Source organism: Nothobranchius furzeri, chromosome 8 (assembly GCF_043380555.1).
Source record: "Nothobranchius furzeri strain GRZ-AD chromosome 8, NfurGRZ-RIMD1, whole genome shotgun sequence".
Taxonomy (NCBI): domain Eukaryota; kingdom Metazoa; phylum Chordata; class Actinopteri; order Cyprinodontiformes; family Nothobranchiidae; genus Nothobranchius; species Nothobranchius furzeri.
In genome coordinates, this window is record NC_091748.1 from 81,132,981 (window position 1) to 81,152,896 (window position 19,916).

At 44.1% G+C, this 19,916-nt stretch overlaps 2 protein-coding genes across 4 annotated transcripts in view; both read left to right on the plus strand.

Moving 5' to 3' along the window:
* LOC139071602 (spectrin alpha chain, non-erythrocytic 1-like) overlaps positions 1 to 19,916 on the plus strand; it is a 337,529-nt gene that overhangs the window by 240,369 nt on the left and 77,244 nt on the right. The gene's annotated exons all lie outside the window — the stretch shown is intronic.
* The window catches only part of plppr3b (phospholipid phosphatase related 3b), an 89,070-nt gene that overhangs the window by 56,470 nt on the left and 12,684 nt on the right, over positions 1 to 19,916 (plus strand). Inside the window, exons 4-7 of one of the 3 annotated variants that reach the window (XM_054738614.2) lie at positions 1,489 to 1,615; positions 1,688 to 1,883; positions 1,980 to 2,037; positions 4,653 to 4,826. In XM_054738614.2, coding sequence (XP_054594589.1) covers positions 1,489 to 1,615; positions 1,688 to 1,883; positions 1,980 to 2,037; positions 4,653 to 4,826 — 555 coding nt within the window. Of the gene's footprint in view, positions 1 to 1,488; positions 1,616 to 1,687; positions 1,884 to 1,979; positions 2,038 to 4,652; positions 4,827 to 19,916 lie in introns of those variants that run through there. The other 2 variants (XM_054738616.2, XM_054738615.2) reach the window with 2 other exon arrangements.

A 19,916-nucleotide genomic window follows, 5' to 3' on the forward strand; every position in this document is an offset into this window, starting at 1 on the left:
AAGCAGTTTCCGTTTCGGTCCTAGTGCTCAACCAAATCCATTTAATGGAGCGTAATATTGTTTTTGGACGGAAAAAAGTGCAGGGGACCAAAACTGCCTTTTGAAAAAGTGGGGGGGACATGTCCCACCCGTCCCCCCCAAAATTACGTCCCAGCACACACACACACACACACACACACACACACACACACACACACACACACACACACACACACACACACACACACACAGCCTGAAGTGCAGAATACAGAGTATCAGCAGGGGGACAGATTGAGACAGAACATCATGCATGTGTGACAGTGTGTGTCCTGTCACTGTGACCCGATTGATCATGCGCCCTGGCTACTTGGACAGGGTAGATCTCCGTTTGGCTGACTGGTTAGCGCGCCAGACTTTCACTCGGGAGTCGGAGGATTGACTCTCAATTGGACCATTTTTTTTATATCCGCCACAGATCTCTCTGAAGAACTCAGCATTGACGGCTTCAGCAACGCTGTGCCACTCCGTGGATTTTCTCTTATTTGTTTTGCAAAAGCACTTCCTTTCATTTCTCCACCTCACCCACAGGTACCTCAACTTCTGCTTGTGTGAAATAACACTTCCTAGATCTGTGGTCGTGATCGAATAGCTGCAACAGCCGGCTTGTGCATATGCATGAGGTCCACAAGGCACTTTGCATTGACTCTTTATGGCAGTAAGTGGGCGTGGTGAGGGTGGGATGTGACTAAAAAGCAGCTGAGAACCTTTCTAGATAGTCTCTGATTTATGAAGCGGAGATTGCATGCAGCTGTGCGTACTCCCTGTTTGACAGATCACAAACCTACTTGGCATAAACACATACTTTTTTTGCTGAGCTTAAGTACGGTTTTAGTAAGGATTCTAGGCAATGTTTGATAAATGAGACCCCTGGCCTGTAATGGAATGTTTTATTATGTGAAGTGCCTCATGATTTTTATCTTGAGAGGCGCTGTAGAAAATATCTTTTCTTCTTTCTTCTTCTTGAGACAACTCTTTTCGTGATTTGGCGCTACATAAATAAACTTGAATTGAATTGAATTTATGTGAAAGAGACTTTATTTAAATAATTTCAAGAACATGTTTTGTATCGACAATAGAACTAATATAACTTCAAATAAAAGTTTTCATAAATCCACTTTAATAAAATAAATGAGTTCAGAGTGAGCCATACGTAGTGCATTTCGGTGGTAACACCCAGCTGCAGCCAAGAGGGGTCTTCCTGTTTTCCAAACGATCGCGTGCCAGTAACTGCATTTATGTGCAGATGTCCTGAGCTCAACCACATACACATAACTAGAAGCGAAAGCTGTTCAATCAAGAGATGTTAATAGCATCATTACCACAATACCTTGTCCTTGTGCACAATGCTGTAACAGCTGAGTCTAGAAGCAGGAGAAATAACCCTGCTGCGCTGCTAATAGTGTTAAAATGCTTTGAGAAGTTAAGGATTTGTTTGCTTTTGTGTATCAGATCATGCTGGTTGAAGGAGTCATTTACTGCCTGCAGTCCCGACTGAAAGTCCGCAAAGCTGAAGGCAGCATCAATGCAGGAGGCTGCAGCTTCAACTCCTTCCTGAGAAGGACGGTTCGCTTTGTAGGTACGATTCTGTCGGCTGCACATGACAGGCCTGTTGATTTATCTGTGAATTGGTCCCTGTCTCTCTCTGAAGGTGTGCACATGTTTGGACTGTGCGCGACGGCACTGCTGACTGACATCATCCAGCTGTCGACAGGTTACCATGCTCCATTCTTCCTCACGGTTTGTAAACCCAACTATACTCTGGCCGGTGTGTCATGTGATCAGAATGCTTATGTCACCAAAGACATTTGCTCAGGACACAATCAGCATGCCATCATGGCTGCTAGGTGTGTACCTCATTTCCTAGTTGTGTTGAGAATAGCACCTTATTACTGATTTTTTAGGTTATGTACGTTTGGTTTGATTCATTTGTTTTGTGGCAGGAGGACGTTTCCATCTCAGCATGCAACTCTGTCAGCCTTTGCTGCTGTTTATGTGTCTGTAAGTATTACATTTTTTTCAACAACTTTTTATTTTGTTCTGTAGTGAACAGAATTGTTTTCCAGAAACAGGTTATAAATGTCTGGCAGTCCTTTTCAGTTTGATTAACTAATGTTGCTGAAGTTAGCAAAATCCCTTTTAAAGTTTTAGTTAAGAGTTTCTTTTATTTCCATCTGTGAGCAGAGGTCGCAGTTCTCTGTGCTGAAATGTGAGTTATCAAAGTGGGAAGAGTCCAGGTTCAGGTTCAGGTCCAGGCTAAGCTTTAGAGTTATATATATTTTATTAACCTCCAGCAAGAAATGCCTTGCTTACAGTGGTCCTTTAGAAATGTAAAAATCATCTATCCATTGTCATCCACTTATCCAAAGTTGAGTTGTGGAGGCAGTAGCCTAAGCATAGACGCACAAACTTCCCTCACCTCAGCCATTTGGGCCAGCAATTATTACAGAAACAGCTGCTTTATGCAAGACAGTGTTGGTACTGGTCAGAGCTGGGGTCTCATTTATAAAACATAGCGTAGAATCCTTACTTAAACCGTACATAAGCTCAGCAAAAAAATGTACTTACTTGTAGGTTTGTGATCTATCAAACATGGAGTACGCACAGCTTCACGCAATCTCCACTTTATAAATCAGAGACTAACTAGAAAGGTCCTCAGCTGCTTTTTAGTCACATCCTGCCCTCAACCTCAACACACCCACTTTCTGCCATAAATGGTCAATGCAGTGCCTTGTGGATCTCATGCGTATACATAAGCCGGCTGTTGCAGCGCTCCGCCAAAGACATGGAGACCGTAGATCAAGGAAGCGCTATTTCACAAGCAGAAATTCAGGTACCTGTGGGTGAGGTGGAGAAGAAGAAGAAGAAGAAAATATCATTTCTATAGCGCCTCTCAAGATAACAATCATGAGGCACTTCACAAAACAAAAACAAAAAAAAGTACAAATATAAAAAAGCATTTAGAAAATGTTTAAAAATATATTTAAAATGAGCAAAAATAAGCAATTGCGATTTAAAAGAAAAAATGTAAAGAAAGAGAGAGAGTGAACAGGATAGAGGGAAATCAGTGGATCCCGAGGAAGGTGGAATAGGTGGGGAGAGCAGAATAAAGAGAGAGTGGTGAAGAAGGTCATACAAAAGCCAGCTTGAACAAGTGAGTCTTCAGCTGCTTTTTAAAGGAGACCACTGAGTCCACTGATCTCAGGCTCAGGGGGAGAGAGGCCCAGAGTCTGGGGGCCACAGCAGCAGATGATCTGTCACCTTTGGTCTTTAGCCTGGTGCTGCACAACCAGTAGGCTTTGATCACTGGACCTCAGGGACCTGCTGGGGGTGTAGGGACTAAGAAGATCACCAATGTAAGATGGTGCTTGTCCATGTAAGGCCCTATAGACCAGAACCAGGATCTTGAAATGAACCCTGAAGTTGACTGGCAGCCAGTGAAGCTGGAGGAGAAGCGGGGTGATGTGGGTGTGTTTGGAGGACTTGGTCAGGAGCCGAGCACAGGCATTCTGAACCACCTGTAGACGGTTCAGGGAGGTTCTGCTCAGACACGTGAAAAGAGAGTTACAGTAGTCTAAGCGTGAGGAGATGAAGGTGTGGAGAACTGTCTCAAGTTCAGAGCGGGACAGAATGGGACTCAGCTTAGCAATGTTCCTGAGATGGAAGGCTGCTGAGAAATGAAAGGAAGTGCTTTTGCAAAACAAATAAGAGAAAATCCACGGAGTGGCACAGCATTGCTGAAGCCGTCAATGCTGAGTTCTGCAGAGAGATCTGTGGCGGATATAAAAAAATGGTCCAATCAGGATTTGATCCCCTGACTCCCGGGTGAGAGTCATGCACGCTAACCAGTCACCCAAAGACACATCTGCCCTGGCCAAGTAGCCAGGGTGCATGATCAATCGGGTCACAGTGACACACACTGTCACAGACGCATGATGTTCTGTCTCAATCTGTCCCCCTGCTGATATTCTGCATTCTGTATTCTGCACTTCAGGCTCTGTGTGTGTGTGTGTGTGTGTGCGTGCATGTGCGTGTGCATGTGGGGGGTCTTGTTCTGTGTGAAAACGAAGCGGTACAAGTGATAATGCTGCAGGATTTTATAATTTTATCCTTCTCAGCAGCAGCACTGCAGGTGCTCTCCATGTCCAAAACGTGCATAAGCCAGGTCCTTAGTCAACTTAAAGTTACACACATTTTTCCACTAAGTTTTCTTTCAAAAATCCCAAAGTTTGCTTGGAAATTTGTTTACGCAGTTTTGCGACCCCGTTTTGTGCGTAAGCAAGCTTGATAAATGAGGCCCCTGGTGTTTACAGGTCTTTACTTTACAGTAATCAATATTACTAGTAATAAAAGTGTGCATCAGCATCTCCGTATTGGCCCGAGAGAGAAAGGGGCAGACTCTGGCTATGTTAATTTGGTGATAAAAGACAATTTTTGAAGTATTCTCAATGTGGGGGATAAAAGTTAGCTCTGAGTCAAAGATCACACTCAAAGTTCTTCACTTGAGAAGAAGGTTTAAAAATTAGTGACTGTAGCTTTGGTAAATGTTTCTCCCTCTGAACTGTAATGATGGGTATTTATATTCCACTTTTGCCTCTTTCTCTCTTTTTCTACAGATGTACTTTAATTCAACCATCTCTGACAGCACTAAGCTGCTGAAACCTGTCCTGGTGTTTGCATTTGCCATTGTGGCGGTGCTGACGGGTTTAACCCAGATCACACAATATCGCAGCCATCCTGTTGATGTCTATGTGGGCTTCCTCATTGGAGCTTTCATCGCTGCATACCTGGTGAGATCTGATAACACTCACCTCTCAGTTCACATTAATCATACATTTATTTGCCCATAGAAGAAGAAGCAGAAGGCTTGTGGTTAAAGGGAGCTAACATTTCAAAACAAATACATTTCTTTTTGTTTTGCTCCAATCATGTCATTTAACTGTCTATCTTCTGTCATTGGGACTGTATCAGAATGAATCTGTAAATGAAAGAGAAGTTAGTGTTGGAACAACCAGTGATGTTCTAGGTCAGTAGTTAACCTCTTGAACCCAGGCCATTTTTCAGAGATTTTTGAAAAAGATGTACCCAAAGTGAATCAAGTATATCTCATAAACTACAAGGTTTATTTGAGCTGTTTTGATATCAAAATAAAGGTAAGAATCTAAAGTTTACTCTAAAATTCTAAAAAGCATAACTTATGTCACGGACTGAGAGTAACAGGCTCTGGAACACAGCAGAAATGAGAAAAAAATCAGTTCCGTCTAAAAAAAAACTGTTCCTCCAGCCTATTAACCACAACATGAGGCTGGATTGTATTGAAAGCGGACGAGAAGTCCACAAAGAGGAGTCGGGCATGAGTTCCTACTAGGTCCAGATGATGAAAAAGCATATCCAACAGAGCGACCGTTGCATCCTCCATCCCCCTTCCAGCCTGATATGCAAACTGTAGAGGATCCAACAGTCGCTGTGTCTGCTTTAAAAGCTCGCATCTAACCAGCTTTTCAAAGATTTTCATTAAAATTGAAGTTAGAGGAACAGGGCGGAAATCGTTTAAAATACCTGGATGTCTCACCTTAGGAATCGGTACAATTTCTGCATCCTTCCATAGTTTAGGGAACTGTAAAGATTCATTGAAAATGTGGTGCAGTATAGGTGTCAGCTGGTATGCACAGAATTTAAGTAAGCGGCCACAAATGTCATCTGGTCCTCGGCTCTTGTTTACTCTAACTGTCCTGATAGTCCTACCTATGTCCTCCATCTCAGCTTTAAAATGCTCACTATCCTTACATTTCTCCCTCAGGATTTCCCGTTCCCCACTGAAATCCAGAACGTCAAACCGACAATAAAAACTATTCAGGGCATTAGATAGTTCCTTGTCAGTGTTAAATGGGTCTAGACAGATGGCTGTGTAATGTGCCTCAGAGCCATGTCCTGCAATAATTTTCATACTAGTCCATGCCAAACCAAGTTTTTTTGCTGCCATTTTGTTCTCCAGTTGTCTTCTATAATGATGTTTAGCCTTTGTAATTTCTCTTTTTGACAGTATGTTAGCCCTCTGTAACTCAGCCACTGACCCCTGTTTAAAAGCCTCATTTTTCTCCTTTATACATAATCTTACTGCTTTTGTGACCCATGGTTTGTTGTTTGGATATATCCTGACACATTTGTGGGGAATTATCATATCTCGACAAAAGGCCATATATGAGCAGTGTTGAGGGTCTGCCCTCATGAGGAAATTACTATGCAGTAATTTCTCCAAAAGACTGTCATCTGCGCTCTGAAAAAGCAGATATTAAAATTCAGCGCCAGCTACAACTTCATGTCCCATAAGCCTTTGCATGCGGAAGCAGCGTGATGACGTCACCAAAGCGGAGCTGAAAGTTCTGCGCATGTGCTGAACTCCCAGGGTCCCGCCCGCATGTGTGTGCTGAAGATCTGAAGCGCGGAGAAAACTTTCTCTTTGTTCCAGCTTCAGCTGGTGTTTGAAGAGTCGCTCATTCTGCTAAGGCTGCCGGACGACAAGAGGCCAAGCCGCGGAAAAGCAGCGGAAAACCATCAAATCAACAGAGAACGCCGATTGAAAACTGAGGGCCCCTTCGCTGTTTCGTTCGTTCAAAGTTTTTTTCTCTCTCACTTTCTCTCCCGTTCTCTCTAATAAGTCCAGAATAAGCAATCACACAGCACAATTTGCTTTAAGGTACCAACGGCTTTCTCTATCTCCGTACCAAAATATGCCCATCGGATCGTTTTAAGAGTAAGCCGTTTGTTTTTGTCATTGTCTAATATCTAAAGTTTTATGCTGTGGCCATGCTGACAAACTATCAGATATTTCATTTATGATTGATCTTTTGTGTTGTTTATTGATCTTTGTGAAGCGGTTTTGAAGTTTTAAGTTTTACTGTGATTGAGTTAAGGTGAAAGCTAAACCTTTGTGTCTGTATCTGAGAAGAAAAGTCACACACACACACACACACACACACACACACCACCCCTCCCCTTTTGGTTCTCAGTGTGTGAGTGTGTGTGTACTTGAGAGGACAGGCTGAAGAAAATTCACACACACACACACACACACACACACACACACACACACGCACGCACGCACGCACACACACGCACACGCACACGCACACACACACAGACACACACACACACACACACACACTTCCGGTCTGCTACCGTGCACAATTCAAAATCCTCGTCTTTGTTTACAATTTCTTCCAGGGTGGTGCTCCCCCCTATCTGGCCACTCTCCTGAACAGACATTCCCCATCACGCGCTCTGCGCTCCTCTGACCAAGGCCTGCTCGCTGTCCCTCATTCTAGGTGTCGTACTCGCGGGGACCGGGCTTTCTCAGTCCTAGCACCGTCACTGGAACCAGTTGCCACCCTCAGTTAGGCTGTCCCCATCTCTGCCAGTCTTCAAGAGTCGCCTAAAAACCCACCTCCTCCGCTTGGCGTTTCCTGAACATGTTTGATTCGGCCCTCTTTTACGTTGAATTTCTTTCACAGTTCTCATTGGTTGTGTTTTACTGCTTGCTTGTTTTACCCATCTGTCCTGTACTAGAATGTTTCACCTTTTTTGTAATTTGTATTTTGTAATTTGAATTGCTTTTATTTTTGAATTACTTTTATTTTCGATTTATTCACTATATTTGTACATCTACTGTACCATGTTCAGCGCCTTGGGCTTCCTGACAGGGTTGCGGAAGGCGCTTTATAAATAAAGCTTTGATTGATTTGATTTGATTGAGGTTAAACCGGGAGAAAAACAGGGACCATCGTGACTGGCGGGAATTGAGACGTTTGGCTGATTGCAGATATGACAGGTTTTTATGATCTGTCCATACCAAAACCGGGTGTGTGGAGCCCTCCAACCAATGACGCCATTCCTCCAAAGCAATTTTAATGGCAAGTAGTTCTTGGTCTCCAACGTCATAGTTCCTTTCAGCTGGGCTCAACCTGCGAGAATAGAAGGCACAGGGATGCAACTTTCCATCATGCACTGACCTTTGAGATAACACGGCACCTGCTCCGGTATCAGATGCGTCAACTTCCAGGATGAATTGCTTTTGAGGATCAGGTTGAATCAAGATGGGGGCAGAGACAAACAGGTTTTTGAGAACTGTGAAGGCGTGGTTGGCCTCAAGGGTCCATTCAAACTTGCTCTTGGTGGAGGTAAGGGCAGTTAATGGAGATGCAGTTTGGCTGTAATTCTTTATGAAGCGGCGGTAAAAGTTAGCAAACCCTAGGAAGCGTTGGAGCTGTTTTCGGTTTTCCGGGGTGGGCCAGTTTAGGACAGCTTTAATCTTGTCTGGGTCTGTGCGCACCTGTCCACCCTCAAATATGTATCCTAGGAATGTTATGGATGACCGATGAAACTCGCTTTTTTCAGCCTTAACATAGAGGCGGTTTTCGAGGAGACGCTGGAGAACCATGTGGACGTGTTTGTGGTGTTCAGCTAGGGTATCAGAGAAGATCAGGATATCGTCTAGATAGACAAAAACAAACCGGTTAATGAAATCACAGAGAACATCGTTTATCATGGCTTGGAATACGGCGGGGGCGTTAGTGAGTCCGAAGGGCATAACTAGGTATTCATAATGACCAAGAGGTGTCTGAAAGGCAGTTTTCCATTCGTCACCCTGACGTATGAGGACGAGATGATAAGCATTCCGAAGATCCAGTTTGGTAAATATAGTAGCATTCTGCATAAGATCAAAGATGGAGGAAATGAGAGGAAGAGGATATTTGCTTCTCACCAAGATCTGGTTCAGTCCACGATAATCAATGCAGGGCCTCAGGGAACCATCTTTTTTGGATACAAAGAAAAATCCAGCACCAAGGGGAGAAGAGGATGGACGAATCAGACCTGCAGACAGGGATTCTTTGATATAGGTCTCCATGGCTTCTCTTTCCGGTCAGGAGATGTTATATAGTCGGCTGGAGGGCAGGAGAGCTCCAGGCAGGTCTATGGCACAGTCATATGGTCTGTGAGGGGGTAAACAGGAGGCTTTGTGCTTATTAAATACCTGGGTCAGATCGTGATAGATATCTGGGACATGAGATAGGTCAGAGGTCTCAACTTCTGTCTGGCTGATGGGAGCAGAGCTTGGGAGCAAGGCTGATTGGAGACAGGAGGAGTGGCAGAATGAGGACCAAGAATCGACACGGAGATTGTGCCAATTTAGCGAGGGGTTGTGTCTCTGCAGCCAGTTGAATCCTAGAACAATAGGAGACTGTTTAATAGGGAAAAGCAAGAAGGACAGGGTTTCCACATGATTACCAGATATAATGTTTAACAGGTTCTGTTTTGTGTGTGATGAGGGGGAAAGGGTTGCCGTCCAAGGCAGAAACACGGATAGGAGAAGATAATGGAACAGTTTTGAAAGTTGGTATCGATGAGGTTTTGTTCACAACCGGAGTCTATGAGTGCAGACAGAGTGAAGGAGTCGTCGGAGCTGAGTAGGGTGGCTGGAAGGAGGAGTCGGGGTTGATTCTGTAGGTAGAGGTGGTCCGACAGTGTCCCCTTGTCTACTGTCGAACCCTCTCTTTTGGGCGAATGGAACATGAAGAGATGAAATGGCCGGAGGAGCCACAGTAAAGACACTGGTTGGCTTGGATTCGTCGCTGTCGCTCCTCCTGTGTCAAGTGGGTATGACCCAGCTGCATGGGTTCAGTTTCAACAGGATGAGAGCGAAGAGGAGGAGATGTGTTGAGGCTGGATCCAGAGGTTGTAGAGTAGGTGCTTGGTTGGAGTGTGGTTTTCTGGATTTTGTCTCTTACTTTATCCCTCAGGTGGTTGTCAAGCCTGACAGCGAGTGTGATTAAGTCATTCAGGTTATCAGGTTCGTCTAGCAATTTTAGCTCGTCTCTCACCGGCTCATTCAGTGCATGAAAAAACTCACTCATTAGTGACTCTTCGTTCCAAGTAGAAGAAGCGGCAAGGGTGCGGAATTCTATTGAGAATTCGGCCACTGATTTATTGCCCTGTTTTGCCCTCCGTAATGCACTGGAGTATGTGGAGCGGTCAGCTTCCAGGTCAAAGGTTTGATTTAACTCCTCCACAAATGTATTATAAGTGCAATTAAATCCACGGGCATTACGGAATCGGGCCTCAGCCCATCTTAAGGCTTTTCCTTTCAATAATCCAATGATGAAAGAGATTTTTGAGTCATCATCTGGAAAGGAATATGGTGAAGACTTAAACACGAGTGTGCATTGAAATAAGAAGCTCCCACAGCCACCCACCTCTCCTGCATAACGTTCGGGAACTGGGGCTGGAAAATGATGAGAAGCTATTGTAGAGGTGGGTGTTGGATGGTCTGGAAGGGCCGCAGCGCCACCTTGTGGCTGAGGAGGGCTGAACTTGCTGGCTACATCGGACAAGAGAATTGTGAGCTGATCCAGACGTTGGTTCGTGACAGCTTGTTGGTCCCTAAGGTTCTGAAGAAATGAATCATGCATTTGTAAAAGATTATTTTGATCAGCTACTGATCTCCTAAGAGTCTCTGCGGGGTCGGTTTGGCCAGATTGTTCTCTCATGGTTTTTTCTCTATTTAGATATTTGACCCACATACAAGATGACTCTCAAGAGACCAGGAGATGTAGTAAAAAAATAGTTTATTAGAGGTGAGCGGAGGCTGGCAGGGATGGGCTGGTTCCAGAGCTAGAGATTGGATCACTGGAAGAAATGACACATGAAATGATGATCGGGACGGGGAGATATTTATATAGATAGTGGGGAGAGTTCTTACAGAGATTTGGTTGTAGCGGAGCGTGGGAGAGGTGAGCCGGTACCGGGGCTGTGGGTCGATGTGGAGGTTCGGAGCAGTGAGGCGGGTTGTTGGAGGGTGAACAGGAGACACACAGGAGGAGAACAAAGCCAGGGAGGATTCAGCCGTGGTTCAGGAGATCCGGGAGCTGCAGAGGCTGGTATGAGACTTCCACACAAAGGTGTAATCCAGAACGGGTTCTAGGAATCCTGCGATGACAGACAGAGGTTTCAGGGAACAGACTAGAATAAGTTCAGATAACAGGAACAGATTCAGGTGGCTGGACGTTACCACTAAGGCAAACAATCTGGTGCTAAGTGGCTGGTTCACTGGCTCCTTTATTCCTCCCGTCTAATTACATGAAGGGCTGCAGGTGAGCAGGGTGACTCTGCAGCCGAGGTAATTAGCTGGATGGAGTCTCCTTAAGTGTCTCCCTAGCCCTCCAACAACCTGTGAAGAAGAAATGTGAACTCACAAACCCAGTACCTGACACTTACTTTCTCTCTTTTAAACATAGTCTTGTAATTTGGCAAGAGGTGTACACAGTTATGATCTGAAGATCCCAGAGGTAGAAGAGAGAAAGATTTATAAGCATTCTCTATAGACCCGTAGCACACGTCCAGAGTTCTGTCCTTCCTAGTAGAACAGGTCACGTACTGGTACAAGTTTTTAAGCATCTTACCTAAATTCTCATGATTAAAATCCCCCAGAATGAAATTAGGTGCATCTGGGGATATTGACTGCAATCTCTGCACAATGTCAAAGATAGTGCTGGAGGCCAACTGAGCATTTGCTTTCGGGTGAATATACACCATAGTAAAAAAGAGTTACGGGAACTCCCGCGGCAGGGTTAGGGTTAGGGTTAGAAGGGACGCATTGAGACTGAAAGCAATTCCACATCCGGGTTGCAGATTCTTTTATGTATCTTGATTGATTTGCAGTATTGTTGGTTTACGTATAAACATACACCTCCGTCTTGATGTTCCCCGTCAACTCAGCCTGTTGATCCAAGCGAAGCGGAGCTCTGAAGCCATCAATTGCCAGGTCCGAATCCTGTTCTTTATGTGTAAGCCATGTTTCCGAGAAAGCCAAAATGCCGCACTTTCCAAAGTCCTTCTGATATCGGATGCATGCTTGTAATTCATCCGTTTTATTCCTCAAGGATTGAACATTTCCCATAATGATTGAGGGTAAAGGAATGCAATTTAGTCAGCACTTCCTCATGCGGACTCGCACTCCACCGCGTTTTTCACTTTTCCTTCTCCTCCCAAAAACATCATGGCTTGATCTTCCTTTATCCCCGGACTCCAACTGATGCAGCACCAGATCCGATTCAACTGTCTTGCCTGTCGGTCTCATCTGTAGCAGCATCTCCCTGGAGTAGAGTTGCCTCCCCGCCATGACAGCTCCATTCCCTCCGGCGGCAAACAGCCACGCAATCAAAATTCCCAGCGCAATCAACTTGCATAAATCCATCTTATCGCTGTGAGAAGGATTTAAGGTTGGCTGGGGCACAAAGATTGTATTAAAAACTGTTAGGAAACTATTTAAAAAGCACCAAAACACACAAAACCTCACTCAACCAGGACGCCAATCTCTCACACAGCTGGTCGCAGCATGCGCATGCGCCCGAGTTAGTGTTTTGAATGAACATTCAGGGCAGAACAGTTAAGTAATGACCCAGAGATGTCTCTCAACTGACTGTACCAAGATGGCGGTCGAGGTTGCTTGATCTTTCCAGGCAAAATGGCGGCACGTGTGCGCAAGCGCCGTGCATCCAACTGGAGGTTAGCACAAATGGCTAACCGAAGTTCGTTTCTCACACCGAAAGTGTTAAAAACGCCACTAAATCACGAAGTTTTATCCCTTTGTGGGTAGTGGATTTTAAATACACGGGAGTACTGTGTCGATCAATTTTCAGCTGCGGGTAGCTCATGGACGTCACTAGGATTGAGATATAGGGGGGGCTTAGCCCCAGGAGCTTGACCTTGAACGTTTTTTGTCACACCCTGCAAAAACTTCGTCATTTAATTCATTATCTGAAGAACATTTAACAAAACCTATTATTTTATCACTTTCTTTTCCTTTCCTACCTTTGTGCATTTTCTCTCTTCTTTTTATAAAAAATAACAATCAGTTAATTAGTGGGGTCTGTGTTGAAGAAAGATTTTATGTAAGTCCATTAAAAATTAGATATGTTATATTTCCAAATAAAGCTATTCATTTCAGTCTACTGCACTTAACAGGGGGAAATGTTGTAGTCATTTATTTAATTTGTTTAATTACAACTTGTTTAATTATAACTGTTACTGAAATGTGACAATAAAGAACAAATGAATAATTATCAAACTTTTATTCTGCCAAATGAGTGTACAGTTGACAGTTTTAATATATGAATAACACTGCTATGATATGGAATAAAGGAGTATGTAATTAACCATTACAAGACAAAATAACAGTATGTATAAAAATATCCAGCAAGTAGTAGAACTTATAATACAGAAAGTCAACTATACAGATACAACTTGACATAAGGTTGCAGGTCAGATGATAATTATAGTTGTTTTTTTTCTCAAGGTCTCTTACATGTTCACTCCTAAATAGAAAACTGTTCAATTTTGCTTGAGAACTTTGTGCTCAGGTAAATGCTCATAACGGTGCGCTTGCCCCTGTTTTCGCTGTAGATCACTGACCTTGACCATGCAAATCTCCTCAGCATCAACCACCTGGTCTCTCTCCTGTTCCTCACTCACTCTCTTAAAAAAATCTTCGTATATCCATCTAGCCAACACATTGAAAAATATTTTCAATTTCTAATGCCAGAACAAATGCTACTATGCCATTTAGTTTTCACTCACAATAACTGAAACAGCCATTGGTGGATGAATGGGACAGAATATGGACAACTGTTAGCCTAATATAGCCCATGTTCGGTTGCTCATGATGATGGCATTTTCCATAACGTCACATTAAGCTGCCAAAATTTATGTTAAAGTTAGATGAGTACAATATTTCCTATGTTTACCCTAGGTAAACATAGGAAATATTAAGCAATTGACAACCCACATGGAAAGAATTCATATAAACATATAGGTTTTAATACATGTTTTGATGTAGCTTTTGAATATATGTGACATATATAAAACTGGCTGTTTACTATATTATAGATACATATATGTACCTATTATATATTATATATATATATATATATATATATATATATATATATATATATATATATATATATATATATATATATATATATATATATATATAATCTAGAAAAATGGTCAATAATATACACATTCGGCCATATTCTGATTCAGGTTTTTAGTGTGGAGTGATTTTTGTGCCACCAACTGGAGCGTGCAGTGATCAATCTGCAAGAGCAACACCTGCTCTGCAGTCATATGCAGCCTTCTCTCTGCATGCTCAACTCCGTCTCTGCCTGCACAAATCTCTCCCTGTTGTTGCTCAATTTGCAATTTACAAAGCAATGTAGCCTCTCCGTCAGCCAATCAGACAGCTCTCCATTATGCAATCAAAGCATGTCCAGGAAATACTGCCAGGAAAATTGCACTTTTTTCAGATAAAGAGGACTTTATATAATTATATTTAATTAGGTTGATTAACCCTCCTCTTTTCCTGGGACATTTCCACTGTTCACTTGCTTTTACACATCAAGGGATCATTTATGTCTAACCAAACAGAGAAGAAACACTTTATATGTTGAAATTAAAAGTCATTTTTAACTGAAAAGAGTGCAATTTAACAGTTTTAGGAATAGGCAATGTGTCTTTTCTGGAAGTCAAATATGGTCACCCTAATCATGACACACGAATTACAACAAAGTATTTCGCAGGCAGTGGATGGTGACTGGTAGCTAACCAGCAGCAGAAAGCAGTTTAATAAGCTGTTAAATTGGTGTTTTTCTGTAAAGCAGTGTTTCCTGGACATGCTTTGATTGGATAAAACAGAGCTGTCTGTGATTGACTTTTGGAGAGGCTACTTGTTGAGGAGAGCAGGGAGAGATTTGCATGCGCAGAGACAGAGTTGAGCCCACAGAGCGGGCTGCAGCTCCTGCACACAAGCGCAGAGCAGGTTCTGCTCGTGCAGACTCATTACTGTACGCTCAAGTTGGTGGCACTAAGTCACTCAATGAACTGGCTGGCTCGTTAATCACGTCACTTCAGGGGAGTTTTCCGACCATTTTACTTGACATCAAAGCTTTTCATTATGGTTTGCGGCATGTAAACATGCTAGCGGAGTTAGCATTAGCATGTCGGTGCGGTAGCATTTTCCTCTCTCTGAAGTTTGAACTATAACCTTGAAATATTAACGGTGTGCTGCTGTTGCTGTCTTACCCTAATGTGATGTTGAGTGACTTACATGAGCGCTGAGCAGGGTTTGCTCAACGATATATAGGTTTTGCTGTATCACCCAGCCCCCTGACTTGTCAACAAAGCTGCGGGAAGTGGAGGAAGTTCTTTCTTGATACTTCCTGTGTGCGACGGTGTAGTTCTATATTCATTAATTATTATTTCTGTTTCAGACTAAAAAACTCATGTACCAACTACACGTGTCGTGATTGTGTTGAGCATGTAGATGTGAACAAATAAAAAAAAGTTAACTGAAAAAATAAAATAAACCAAAATGATAGGGGGGCTTGTGATTATTTTAGGGGGGCTGAAGCCCCCCTAAAACGGACCTAACGATGTCAGCGGGGTAGCTACTCCGTTTTTGCCAAAATCGAGAGCTAAACTTTAGCAGATGGGTGTGCTAAGCTAGCGGGGCCTGTCAGCTGAACAGACGATTGTGGTCAATTTCTGTCGTAGAACTGGCTGGCCCAAATAACCGAAAATTTGTGAGCATTCGTATAATATTTGGCCTAATAGCATATGCACTTCGTGGTGCAGCGACTCTCTTCCGTTTTTAAAGCTTATATTGTTAGCAGCTAGTGCTAGTCAGCTCAACGGCTGATTAAACCAGTGATCAAGTCGGCAATCTGGAAGCGAACTTCCGGTGGAGATTTCTTTATCTCTGTAAACAAGTTATACGCAGTGTCACGAAACACTCAAAAAACATATATGAACATCTATTTACATTCAAGATGACAGCAGGAAAAATCCGTTCTTTGTGCTAGAAACTCCAATATAGCTTGAGGTGAAATTAAAATGGCTGCGAGATGACACGCCACCTTAGATGAAGAGAGATGAATCAGCGCCTCCTTGTGGGAGGTGAACAGTGTCACACCCCCTTTTGACTTTAAATGGAGAGAGCTGCACTCTAGTGTTTTACTTTTTAAATATGTCTCCGAATGAGCATGAAGTGTCCAAAATGTACAAATATCGGGCAATGGCTCGCCATTCTGTAATGAATTAAATTACATGTTATTTAATAAGCCATAAGACCAAAAGACTCCATAGCAAATATGAAATCAACCTTATGGATCTGTGAGGGAATTTTAAACCAGAAGATTGGAACTTTTTATTGCAGGGATTAGATAACAGCTTCGTATTCACTCAAAGACAACAGAAGAGAGAGTCGAGTTTAAAAGTTTAAAAATTTATTACTAAACAATTTAAACTAGACTAACTTTAACACTAAATGTATGGTGTAACTAAGGTGGATGAGACGGAGAATGGTGTGATGTGGAATGTTGCTCATAACCAGTAAATCCGAAGAAGCAATTAGTTCTGATGGGAACTGAAGGTGATGTATTCACGTTAAGCTTTGGTTAGGAGATTCATAAACACATTCAACGCCATTTTTCGGTCTACATACCCTTCAGGAAGTCCCCGTCTAGATCAGGAGGTGTAAAGGTCCAGCTTGACCTCGTGGAGGTGGAGTCCCCAAAAATAAACAATCAATGATGAACAAGAGTCTGCTTCTGGACCTGCAGAAAAATAAAAACAAACCAAAAAGAAGGGGACACACAACAATACAACTAGAGCAAACTATCACTGTGTCAACCTGATGAGGAAATATAAAATCAACACTGTTTTACTGAACAATCACACAATAATAAATCATAGTGCATTTAGTGCCAGCCACAGCCATAAGACATGTGTTGAAAATGCCCAAGTCCATACTTATGAGAGGACCATGTGAGCACCTGTGTGCATTCACACACTTGTTTATGTAAGGTTTCTCTATAGGAGCATCCAATAGAGAGTGTGAGGGGCCACAGATCTGCCCCCAAATGATGTGTAGGAGATGGAGGGAGCTCCAAGACCCAGAGATCCAGGAGCTGGCCCAAAGCACAGGGACCCCAGGGAGACTGTAACCAGAAAAGCCCCAGCCCCCTCTCGAGAGGCGCAGAGGATTGCCCCGGGGGTCACAACCAGCAGCCGGCAGAGTCCCGGGAGATATCAGCGGCAAGCCTACAAGCCCGCCCGCAGCCTCCCACCCCCAAGCCGGCTGAGCCTGGAACCCAGCGACCCGGGACCCAGGGGCGACCAGCCCCGCCGGGAACCAACAGAGCCCAGGGACTCAGATCCCACTAGGCAGCCACCGGGAACAATCAGACAGACTCCAAAAATCTTGAAACCCGTGACCCGAGAGCCGCAAACACTCAGGCAGACCAAGGCACCACACTCCACACTAAATGTTGCAGAGGGAGGGTAGGCGAAGATGTGTAGTTGCACAAGAAATCTGAGGAGACGGGATGAGTACAAGACCTCACCAGACAAATACAGCCATACACAAACACAGTCACACACTCCCTCCTTCATGCTCACACATACACATACAACCTAAGATGTACAAAAATGAACACTAGACACCCACTCACTCCCCATACACACCCTATTCACTCTGGTCCCGGTACTACTGCACAATGGGTACAACCATCACCGGTTCCCAGAGTTTGCCTCTTTCTGCTGGGGTTGATGATGAGCAAGCAATTCCGCCCAACTCTGAGCAAAGCATCCCGCCACCTCATGCCCCAACATGACGGCCACCAACAACAGAGGTGTGGTAAGACCCCTAATCTCCCTCCGCCAGCTCCAATACAGTGTTAGTGCATGTTGATGAGGTGTTTTCCATGGCTGTGGTGAGCAGGCAGTGCAAGCATCGTCTAGCCTACGCCAGCTGATGCAACCACACAACCTCACTTTCCCCCACAGCCCTCTGTGTCTAAGTGCAGTTTAAAATTGGAAGTGGGCACCAACACTAGGGATGAGGCTGAAAGATCCCCTTGCCAAATGCCATTGAATGTGCTCACTCCCAAGGCCCTAAGTGTGTGTTTGCGTGGAATGTTGTTGGTGGAAGCGTTTAAGGTAAAAATAAAATTGGGGGCAGGTTGCCACAGGAATGCGGAAATGGAATCCATACCCGCACCCCTGACTTGCCCACCCCCCAAGGTCCTATGTGCATGATTGTGTGATGTGAAAGAGCAGGAGGAGAAAAATGTATGAGGATGGGGAGGAATGGCTGGTTGGCTTAAGCCCTCCAGGGAGCCAGCTCCCCCACTGGCCCCACTAGGCAACTCCGTTCCTAAAATGCCCCCCAGGGCATGGGGACCCCAGCCCATCTCGCCAGGGCCCAAAGCAGCAGCATCGCAGAGCCCCACAAAGTCCGAGGGCACCAACCCAGCCTCACCCTAGAAGAATATCTACTCCCTTCCCTGCATTTATGTTTATGTTATGTTTATTTATTTGGCAGATGGGTTTTATTATTGTTTTATTGTATTTTATCACGTGTTTTCTGTCAAGTGACCTTGGGTGTCCTGAAAGGCGCTTTTAAATAAAATGTATTATTATTATTGTTATTATTATCCAAAGCGACTTACAATTTATAACCCACATGGCAAGTTGTGATTTGTGGGGGAAACCGGAGTACCCGGAGGAAACCCACGCATGCATGGGGAGAACACGCCACTCCACGCAGAAAGACCGCAGCCAAATTTCGAACCTGCAACCTTCGTGCTGCGAGGCAACAGTGCTAACAACTGCGCCACCATGCAGCCAACAAACATTTGCACAACTTCCAGAATTTTTAGGACAGGAGACATCCAGGTAAGGTTGGGTCCTCCCCCTCCTGGATATCCTGGAATTCCTTCTGAAACAAGCCATCCACTTCCATGGGTTTCCTCTTGATGTCGTCCGACCGTGGCCCTCAGTTCATGGCTCCATTCTGGATGGCTTTCTGTTGCCCTGGTGGGAGCCACAACCAGCCTCTCTTCGGGCTATCACCACCATTCCAACGGTCAGACAGAATGGGCTAACCAACAGTTGGGCTGATTTCTCTGCTGTTTTGTCTCCAGTCAGCCCAATCAGTGGCCTTGATACCTCGTCTGGGCGGAGTTATCACACATCGTTCATGTCTCATGATGCTGCCACCACCATGCTTCACTGTGGGAACTGTATTGGACAAGCACTGAGCAGTGACTGTTTTTTCCACACATACCGCTTAGAATTAAGGCCAAAAAGTTCTATCGTGGTCTCATCAGACCAGTGAATCTTATTTCTCACCATCTCAGGTTCCTTCAGGTGTCTTTTAGCAAACTCCATGTAGGCTTTCATGTGTCTTGCACTGAGGAGAGGGTTCCAACAGGCCACTCTGCCATAAAGCCCTGACTGGTGGAGGGCTGCAGTGATGGTTTCTACAACTTTCCTCCATCTCCTGACTACATCCCTGAAGCTCAGCCACAGTAATTTTTGGGTTCTTCTTGATCTCTCTCACCAAGGCTCTTCATCCCCTTTAGCTCAGTTTTTCCAGACAGCCTGCTCTAGAAAGAGTTCTGGTCGTCCCAAACGTCTTCCATTTAATGATCATTGAGGCCACTGTGCTCTTAGGAACCGAAAGTACAGCAGAGATGTTTTTGTAACCTTGGCCAGATCCGTGCCTTGCCACAATTCTGTCTCTGAGCTCTTTAGGCCTTTGACCTCATGGTTTTTATTTGCTTTGACATGCATTGTGAGCTGTAAGGTCTTATATAGACAGGTGTGTGGCTTTCCTAATCAAGTCCAATCCATATAGTCAAACACAGCTGGACTCCAATGAAGGTGTAGGACCATCTCAGGGATGATCAGAAGAAATGGAAAGCATGTGAGTTAAATATGAGTGTTACAAGGGTCTGAGGCTGTGTCTCAATTCAGCGTCT